This window comes from Physeter macrocephalus, chromosome 11 (genome assembly GCF_002837175.3).
Source record: "Physeter macrocephalus isolate SW-GA chromosome 11, ASM283717v5, whole genome shotgun sequence".
Lineage (NCBI taxonomy): Eukaryota > Metazoa > Chordata > Mammalia > Artiodactyla > Physeteridae > Physeter > Physeter macrocephalus.
Window position 1 is genome coordinate 174,280,814 of NC_041224.1, and position 10,053 is coordinate 174,290,866.

Here is a 10,053-nt window from a genome sequence, read left to right on the forward strand (position 1 = left end):
TTTTTTTTTGCGGTACGCGGGCCTCTCACTGTTGTGGCCTCTCCCGTTGCGGAGCACAGGCTCCGGACGCGCAGGCTCAGCGGCCATGGCTCACGGGCACAGCCGCTCCGCGGCATGTGGGATCTTCCCGGACCGGGGCACGAACCCGTGTCCCCTGCATCGGTAGGCGGACTCTCAACCACTGCGCCACCAGGGAAGCCCCTAGAGCATTTTAAAATGTAATCGTGGAATGGGGAAGATTGCTTCTTAGGCAAAACCCCAAATCGAGAAGTCATAAAAGGAACTATTGAGGGTGTACCTTAGTAGGTAAAGACTTAAACTTTGATTTCGGACAAGTTAGTTCATTTTTATTTGTTTTTTTTTTAATAGCTGTATGATCTTGGAACTAAAAATATCCTATAAATACCCAAAGGTTGTTTAATCAAGGATGTACATATTCAATGAGACATCATTCTTTGCCTCTCAAGTTGGCAATTGTTAAAAAGGGTTGGAAAGGGTGTGGTGAAAAAGAGCACAGTCCTTCATATTCTGTTGGTGGAGTATCAATCAGTACAGCCTGTTTTGAAGGGTGACTCAGCAGTATCTATTAAAAGTTAAAGTGAGTATATACTCTGACTCAGCAATCTCAGTTCTAAATATCTATCCTAGAAAAATAATAATAAATTTAAAAGGAAGTAGGTACTAGGATTTTTACATTGGCATTGTTTGAAATAGATAAAAACTGATATTCTGAATTCGTACCAATATGGGGATTAACCTTTTGAGGAGAAGTGGAGAACAAGAGTTTTTTGTTTTTTGTTTTTTGTTTTAATCTATAGGTATCTGTAATTTTGCTGTGAAAAACTACTGAAAATGGTTTTAGGCAATATTTTCCCTAAAAGTTGTTAACTCATTAATGTTTTCCAATAGGTAGCAGTTGTAAGGCATAACTGCTTTCAATCAAACATTAGTATGTGGAGTGTCTTTCTATAAGCCAGTTTTATATCCAGATTTTTGCAGAATGGAAACGGACTGTAATCCCATGGAGCTGAGCAGTGTGTCAGGATTTGAAGAAGATGCAGAGCTTAATGGCTTTGAAGGAACTGATATGAAAGACATGAGACTGGAAGCTGAAGCAGTTGTAAATGATGTTCTCTTTGCTGTTAACACCATGTTTGTCTCAAAAACCCTGCGCTGTGCAGACGATGTGGCCTATATCAATGTGGAAACAAGAGAAAGGAATAGATACTGCCTGGAGCTCACTGAAGCCGGGCTCAGGGTAAGTCATTTTCTCTTTAGGAAAAAAAAAAAACATATTACATCTTTACCACTTAATCAAAAAGGGCCGGGAGTCAGGGAGTGGCAAAGAGTGTTAGATGAGAACTTGACACTCAGTAGCTTCTAAGTTTTTTTAGGGAAAGCTTTTTTCCCTAGGAATTTTTATTAATACGAAAGTCTTTCAGCCAACATGGGAAAATTGGATTTTTTGGAAAAGAAAAAACATTTGATTTGCAGAGTATTTTGTTGTAACCATCACCCCCCAGATTAACTTATTTCTTATCTCTAGCTAAATATGTTTACCAGAATTATGCATTCTCTGCATTGGATGAGTTTTGCAGCCATTGTGTTGAATATTTTCCCACCTCTTATAAATGTCTCTTCTATTGAAACAACATACTTGAGGGAATTCCCTGGAAGTCCAGTGGTTAGAACTCCGTACTTTTCACTGCCAAGGGCCCAGGTTCAACCCCTGGTCAGGGAATTAAGATCCTGCAGGCCGTGCGGCACAGCCAAAATAAATAAATAACCTTCTACCTTGGTCAAAAATCTCTGACTTTTCTATTTCTATATCTGTTAAGGATAGTTCTCCCAAAGATACACAGTATCATAAAGTAGAGCACAGGGTTTAAGCAAGTAAAAATGTCATGTGATACATTAAACAAGCACGTGAACATCTCTTTATTTCTAGATTCAATTTACCTGAGATGTATGTGATCGCGTGTTCTGTGTATCCCCTGATAGAGGATCACTCACATTGAAGCCGATCGCAAGGCCAGCATCGTCACTACCCTTAGTTCGCCAACGGCTGAGGCTTGGCTTTGGGAGGCTTTGGGAGTAGTCCCGGAGTTAACTGATTTCTGTGCTCCCCTTCCTAAATTTGTACCAAAAACTTGCAATCTTTAGAAGTGGAAGTTACATAGAAATAGGCAAATCGAAAGTAGAGATAAATGACCCCAGGTAAATTAATTCTGTCTGACACTGTTTAATTCTGGTGAGGTAGGAAAGGTTCTAATGAGAGTCAGAAGTCTTAGATGTGAATTTAAGTGACCCGGGTGAGTCAGTCAACCTGAGTCCCTACTTCTTTATCTGTAAGTTGGAGATTTAAAAAAAAAAAAAATTGAAAAGGATTTGGGGGATGGTTATGTGAATAAAGTTTGCAGAAAGATCTGGATCAGTTATAAAACCTGGCATGTAAGTACTCAAATATTTATTTTTCAGTCTAATTCAGTTGACATTTATTGAGTAACTATCCTGTGTCAGGAATTAGAAATCAAACCATGAGAATAAGACATGATCCCTGTCCCCAGGTAGACCACAGTCTAGTGGGGATAAGAGAGGGGCAAACAAAATTGTAGTATGTTGTAGAAAGTGCTGGGACAGAGCATGGTCCCGAAATGGTGCAATAACAAGTCTGCTTCTGTTTCTAGCATAAACTTGCATCTCCTATGGCTTGAATAGATGTCATAAAATGTGGGGTTCATATGGGGAATTCACAAGCTTTAATGAAGTCAGCAAAACCTAAGTTGATTTTGCCTTACACTGTGCTGGTGAACCATGATATAGGTCTTATAATCTTGTTGAAGAAAAAAGCTTTAGCTGTGTTTAAAGGGAAAAAACACACAGAAGCACACAGAATAACATTCCCTTTTATCTCAGTTGAGCAGATAAGTAATGTATTAGTAATGAAAGTGGCATTTCAGATAACTAATCATAAAGCAGAATTAAAACTTTAAATAAATTTTAGAATTCTTTATACAAAGTCCAGATCACATAAATTATGATAAATATATGGACTAATAATACTGTAGTAATAATAAGTATATTTATTATAGTACCTTTATAAAAAGACCCTCAATATATGTGGAATTAAATAGAAGCATGGGGACTTCCCTGGCGGTCCAGTGGTTAAGACTCGGTGCTTCCAATGCAGGGGGCACGGGTTCGTTCCCTGGTCAGGGAACTAAGATCCCATATGCCGTGTGGTGCAGCCAAAAAAAAACCAAAATAAATAGAAGTATGTTTTAGACCATGAAAATGAAATACTATTTTTGTATAGCTTTTTTTTTTTTTTTTTTTTTTTTGCACGGTACGCGGGCCTCTCACTGTTGTGGCCTCTCCCGCTGCGGAGCACAGGCTCCGGACGCGCAGGCTGAGCGGCCATGGCTCACGGGCCCAGCCGCTCCGCGGCATGTGGGATCTTCCCGGACCGGGGCACGCACCCGCGTCCCCTGCATCGGCAGGCGGACTCCCAACCGCTGCGCTACCAGGGAAGCCCTGTATAGCTTTTTAAATTCTTTCTGTATTTTACTTTCCTTTAGGATCAAGAGTAGGTAAAACAGACCTTTTAAATTTTGAGAAAAAAATTATAACGAGAGCATTTTGCTGGTGGTGTTCCTGTACGTTATGAATTGCTTAAATATTACAGGTTGTATTAAAAATATGTGTATTCTGACTTTTTTTTTTTTTTTTTGTGGTATGCGGGCCTTCCTCTGCTGCGGCCTCTCCCGTTGCGGAGCACAGGCTCTGGACGCGCAGGCTCAGCGGCCATGGCTCACGGGCCCAGCCGCTCCGCGGCATGTGGGATCCTCCCAGACCGGGGCGCGAACCCGGTTCCCCTGCATCGGCAGGCGGACGCGCAACCACTGCGCCACCAGAGAAGCCCCTATTCTGACTATTGATGGAGAAACACATAATGTCAGAGAATGACCCATGTAAAAACTTGGGTTTTTTTTTGCTTTCTGTACCAAGCTAAAATCTGATTATTTATTCACTACTGCATTTCTCTTGTAGGTGGTAGGTTATGCTTTCGACCAGGTGGATGATCATCTACAGACCCCCTACCATGAAGCAGTCTACTCCTTGCTGGATGCGCTCAGCCCTGCCTACCGGGAAGCATTTGGAAATGCACTCCTTCAAAGACTGGAAGCGTTGAAAAGGGATGGGCAGTCGTGACTAAGTTTTCTCCTGTTAGAGAGGCCGCTGCTGGTACACAGTGCTCACCTAAAGCCCGAAATTCTTCCACATGGTCATAGTAGAAAATGCACCTTTGATTTTGTGTCTTTATCATTTTTTGCTTCACATTTAGGCTTTTGATTCAGAACTTTATTGACTAATGAATTGTCTTCCTTAGTTTGTGATTCATTAAGGAAATCCTGAGGCCATTGCTGTGACACCGTCATTAAGACATTCAAATTTCTTCATACAGTATCTCTGGCATTCTGAAAACCTAATCAGTATTTCATTCTCTTATTGCAGGACTTTGAGGCTGCCAGCACACTCTCTTACATAGGAAATTCTAGATTTGCACAGTAATGTAGGAAATAAACTAACTTCAGACTTTGATTCAGCTTACTAATCAGGGGTTTGCTACTAGCTTGGACTGACTTTCTAGTAATTATTTTGCTACTAGCCTTATTGGAAACAAATTATCAACTAGTTTCCCCTGCACAAATTTTGAAATTCACTGCTTCATGTAATCTATTTATATTATTAATATGGACTGATAAAGATGAATTAATTCTATATTACGTAGCTAGTATTATGTGAAGAACAGGTACTGAAATAGTACTGTATTCCTGTTTGCAACAGCCAGCCAAGTAAGAGGACAAACCGTTAGCAAATGAATGCAACAATTACTTGTTTCCAAGATATTTAAGCACATAAGCAAATATAGGAACAGGCTCCATTCTTTTCCTAACAAAAAGCGTCTTCAGTGTGTGTGATTTAAAAGAAAAAAAGACTCTGATTTCCTAGAAAACAATATTTTGGCCTGTGTTGATTCTTATTATGAATGTTTGTTTACATAATGTACAGTATATATTCAGAAAGTATTTTTGCTTCAATGTTTCCTTTCTATGATATAGCGCTTTGGTATTCCCACAGCACCCCTCCTTCCCCAACAGATGTACAGTGTTCTGTCTCAATGCTAAATCTGTAGTGTCATTTGAGTGCATCGTATGGGTTTGAAACCAAAGGATGAATGAAGCATTCAGAGACTTAATATTTGAAAAACGGAGACTCTGTATTTTATATTTTATTACAGGTACTAATATTTATAAAAATAAACTATACCATGCTGCTACATGTTTTCAAGTACATGTTGAATAATAAGGATTGGGGAGTTGTTTTTTTAATACTAGTCTAAAGCAGCAACTATAGAAATGTTGAACTAAAATTCCACATCCGGACACACCTTCATAATTTGTCATTTGAAGACTTTTAAAAATCATTATTAAATAATAGGTACTTTTAGGCTCTGAAGATCATGTAGACCAGAGCAAGTTAAAGTTTGGTTTGGGTCACTATTCATTGTCAGAGTTTATTGGAATGCTTAAATTATGTTTGATAAATGAACATTCATCCTCAGCTTTATTTTCAGATGCTGAAGTGTTTGGGTAATGAAGTCTAACTTCAGGTTGAACTTTCTCATGCTTAATCTCAGGCTAAATGTAAAGGATATTTGTAAAGTCTGAATAAAATTCTGTTTACTAATTTTGAGTTAAGTATGAAGAAAAGTGATTGTATGTTTAAAAATTGAAAGCATTCATTTTGTGATAAATGTTTGATTCCGTTGAGAGATTCCGTTGCCATTTTTGAATTCTGTATTGTTCCATTTCGGTGTGAAGTGATTTGCTCTTTTTATTACTCTGAAAGAGCAACAGAGAGAGAAGACATTAATAGAACTACACATATCAAAACCTCCACTAGATATTAAAACCTTCATTTTACCTAGATTTTTAAAAGAATTTAACCAGATAAATTAAGCCTTGATTTCACTTCCGAAAGAAAAAGAAAAAAAGAACCTCCAAATAAGTAGCTCTTATAAGTCAGTAAGAAAAAAATGAGAATAAGGGGCAAATAATATGATCAACTCAGAAAAATATACGAATGTCCAGTAACCACTTGAAGGATGTTCGACCAGACCAGTAATTCAAGAAAGGAAAATAGGCTTAGCTATGTTGAGCCATTTTACCTAATAATTTAATAGTTTCTCTTATTTAAATATAATGATATCAATAAAGATTTAGTGAGAGGCATAGTTACACTCTATTGGAAGATATATTGGTGAAACCTTTCTGGAAAATAGTGGTAATAAAGCCTTTACAAAGCTTATAACTTCTGTGCTGGTAATAGCCTAGAAATCTAGCATAGCGACATGATTCAGCAGAAGATATACAACAAGGATGTCATTTTCGCTAATGAAAAATGGAAAAGGCTCTAAGTGGTTAAGTTATGCCAGGTCCTCCTGATAGAAAAATATGCAGCCATTAAAATTGGAGAAAATTATACTACAGGAAAAAAGGGATTTAAAACTACACCTTGAAAAATAATCTTATATGTAACAAGGAAAAATGAAATAAAATATCCTACAGTGTTAATATAGTAGTCATCACTAGGTGGTAAGATAGGTAATTTTCATTTTCTTTTTCATATTTTCTACATTAGCTTTTGTATACTGATTAGAGAAGGGAAATGCAATAGATAACCAGCTGTGTTCAAACCAGCTGAAGAACATCCCTTTCTGGCAAAAGCACCGATCTGTGCTGAGCTGTGCTTGCTCCCAAGATCCTTGAAGCGGCAGTATGATTAGGAAGAGAACGCACACCTCATTTCCCACGATGACACTCTTCCCACCTTTCCTCCAGCTCCAGAATCAATCATTACACATCCCACACAGCTAATCAGCAGCTACTGGGGTACTGAGCATTCATTCGCTTCTCCCATCACAACACTGCACTATTCTCTCACCAATGTTCAAAAACACGAAATGTGTGGTTTGATTGTTAAGGGGGAACAGGGTAGGAAAACAGATTCTGATATGTGCCACGTTGACTTAAGCACTCTGCCTTTTACCCCTTCATTTTGTGTGTGACATGTCCAGCTGAGACTTGGACAGGTTGTGGCACTTGCTCAGCAGCCCACCTTGTGAGCAGGAGGGTACGGTCAGAACCCATGTCTTCTGACTCCACCAGCCATCCCCATGTGTGTCAATAAAAGCATCCCCTGAACGTCGTGGTTACATGAAAGCTGATTTTGAAAGAGGAACAGGGAACTATACTCGATATCTCGTAATAACCTATATATGTAACTGAATCACTCTGCTGTAAAGATTTAGTGAGAGGCATAGTTACACTCTATTGGAAGATATATTGGTGAAACCTTTCTGGAAAATAGTGGTAATAAAGCCTTTACAAAGCTTATAACTTCTGTGCTGGTAATAGCCTAGAAATCTAGCATAGCGACATGATTCAGCAGAAGATATACAACAAGGATGTCATTTTCGCTAATGAAAAATGGAAAAGGCTCTAAGTGGTTAAGTTATGCCAGGTCCTCCTGATGGAAAAATATGCAGCCATTAAAATTGGAGAAAATTATACTACAGGAAAAAAGGGATTTAAAACTACACCTTGAAAAAGTAACAAGGAAAAATGAAATAAAATATCCTACAGTGTTAATATAGTAGTCATCACTAGGTGGTAAGATAGGTAATTTTCATTTTCTTTTTCATATTTTCTACATTAGCTTTTGTATACTGATTAGAGAAGGGAAATGCAATAGATAACCAGCTGTGTTCAAACCAGCTGAAGAACATCCCTTTCTGGCAAAAGCACCGATCTGTGCTGAGCTGTGCTTGCTCCCAAGATCCTTGAAGCGGCAGTATGATTAGGAAGAGAACGCACACCTCATTTCCCACGATGACACTCTTCCCACCTTTCCTCCAGCTCCAGAATCAATCATTACACATCCCACACAGCTAATCAGCAGCTACTGGGGTACTGAGCATTCATTCGCTTCTCCCATCACAACACTGCACTATTCTCTCACCAATGTTCAAAAACACGAAATGTGTGGTTTGATTGTTAAGGGGGAACAGGGTAGGAAAACAGATTCTGATATGTGCCACGTTGACTTAAGCACTCTGCCTTTTACCCCTTCATTTTGTGTGTGACATGTCCAGCTGAGACTTGGACAGGTTGTGGCACTTGCTCAGCAGCCCACCTTGTGAGCAGGAGGGTACGGTCAGAACCCATGTCTTCTGACTCCACCAGCCATCCCCATGTGTGTCAATAAAAGCATCCCCTGAACGTCGTGGTTACATGAAAGCTGATTTTGAAAGAGGAACAGGGAACTATACTCGATATCTCGTAATAACCTATATATGTAACTGAATCACTCTGCTGTACACCTGAAACTAACACAGCATTGTAAATCAACTATACTTCAATAAAAACTAAAATATAAAAAAAGTTTTTTAAAGAGGAAAGGAATAACAGGAGAAGAAAGATCCCTTAGTTGGCATAATAGAATTGATCAATAGAATCTCCTTTCCTAACCTACCAATATGATATAAAATTCTCTCCTTGTAACTAGCTCATTTACATGTTATCAGTAATGTAAACAAGAATGAAAGAAAAATGAGTTACAGTAGCATGACCGGTTGAATAAAAGTACTTACCTGCTTAACTGCATGTCAATAGGGTCAAACTGAAAATCTGGAAATGAGGCAACTAGTGAACTCTAGAATATTTGATCTAAGAGACCTTTTGAAAGAATGCTGAAGAGTATTTATTCCATCAAGTTTTGTACTGGTCTTACATGAGTATTTTTACATTTAAATTGACAGCACTTTCTTGTTGATGCTAAAAGTGTTGCTGTGAGCAAGCTGTTCCCAAATTAAGTCTGCAAAATTTCAAAGTGTTATTTTATCAAAACAGAAGAAGTTTCAATGAGACATATGTATAAAAGGAAAGGGAGTCGGGGTGGGGACGAAAAAAGGAATGAAAAACTCCCATTGGTAGAAGTGTGCTTCAGCGTTGAAGAAAAAAAGCAATTTCACTTTTGGAGACCACTTCAGAAGGTGCTTTCATATATCTTGTTTAATCCTGACCGCCCTGTTAGGTTGGTGGTTTCACCCCTGTTTTACAGCCAATTTAACAGCTTGCGTAAGGTTAAAAGGTTGGCCCCAGTCCCCCACAAATGGCTGCAGAGCTGGAAGTCAAAGCCTAGTCTCCAAAATGCCTGAGTGCCCAGAACCTCCAGGCTGTCTGGAGCTCCCTGGCCATCTCCAATTTCTGAGGCAATCGGTAGTTTAAAAAAAAAAAAGAAAAATTTACACAGTCAATCCATGTGTTAAATATTTACATTCAACAAATTAATGTTTAAAGCACAAAAATATTTACTATTCTAAGATAACGATATATATATATATATATATATATATATTTATATAGTCCACCATGACCTTTGTGGTTCTGTGATAAGACAAATCGAATGGCATCTTTTAATTTGTCGGTTTATCTCGGCAACTGCGTGTCTAAGCTGATTTGGAAAGGACAAAGTCTAAATTCTATCCCTTTGTCAATGGGGGTGAATCCCCAGCACAAATGGCTGCTAGTCACTCCCACCCCAGCCCCGGAACTGCTAAACCATTTGAGCCCAGTGGACCAAGCAGCGACTGGCAGCACACTGGGGACCACACCATGACCCCTAAACTCCAGGGCAACAGCCCTTCTTTGCAGTAGAGGATTATGTCACGCCCTCCTGGTCAGACCGCCCCACAGGGGCACGTTAATTCACTCCAACATTTCAGGGGAAGCCTAGGCTTGCGGGTTTGACCTTTTCATCAGATTCATCAGTATTTTTAGTGCTCCGTGTCAGGTGGACACTGGGACGTGTTTCCGGAGTTACCGAATGAAAGAGAGGAAAGGGACGCAGGGCGCGCCCTGCCCGAGGGCCCCCGGCGTGAAGCAGGGGAGAGTGGGGCTCGGGCGGGGACGCAGGCCTGCTTGGCGC

The 10,053-nt window shown here is 39.4% G+C and overlaps 1 protein-coding gene across 5 annotated transcripts in view; it reads left to right on the top strand.

Moving 5' to 3' along the window:
- GSKIP (GSK3B interacting protein) overlaps positions 1–5,952 on the top strand; it is a 21,242-nt gene extending 15,290 nt beyond the window's left edge. For 4 of the 5 annotated variants that reach the window (XM_007129515.2, XM_028496372.2, XM_007129514.4 and 1 more), the window contains exons 2-3: positions 990–1,258; positions 4,051–5,952. In XM_007129515.2, coding sequence (XP_007129577.1) covers positions 1,001–1,258; positions 4,051–4,212 — 420 coding nt within the window. In that variant the 5' untranslated portion in view covers positions 990–1,000 and the 3' untranslated portion in view covers positions 4,213–5,952. The remainder of the gene's footprint in view (positions 1–989; positions 1,259–4,050) is intronic. The other variant, XM_007129517.4, reaches the window with a different exon arrangement.
- Positions 5,953–10,053: the final 4,101 nt, after the last annotated feature.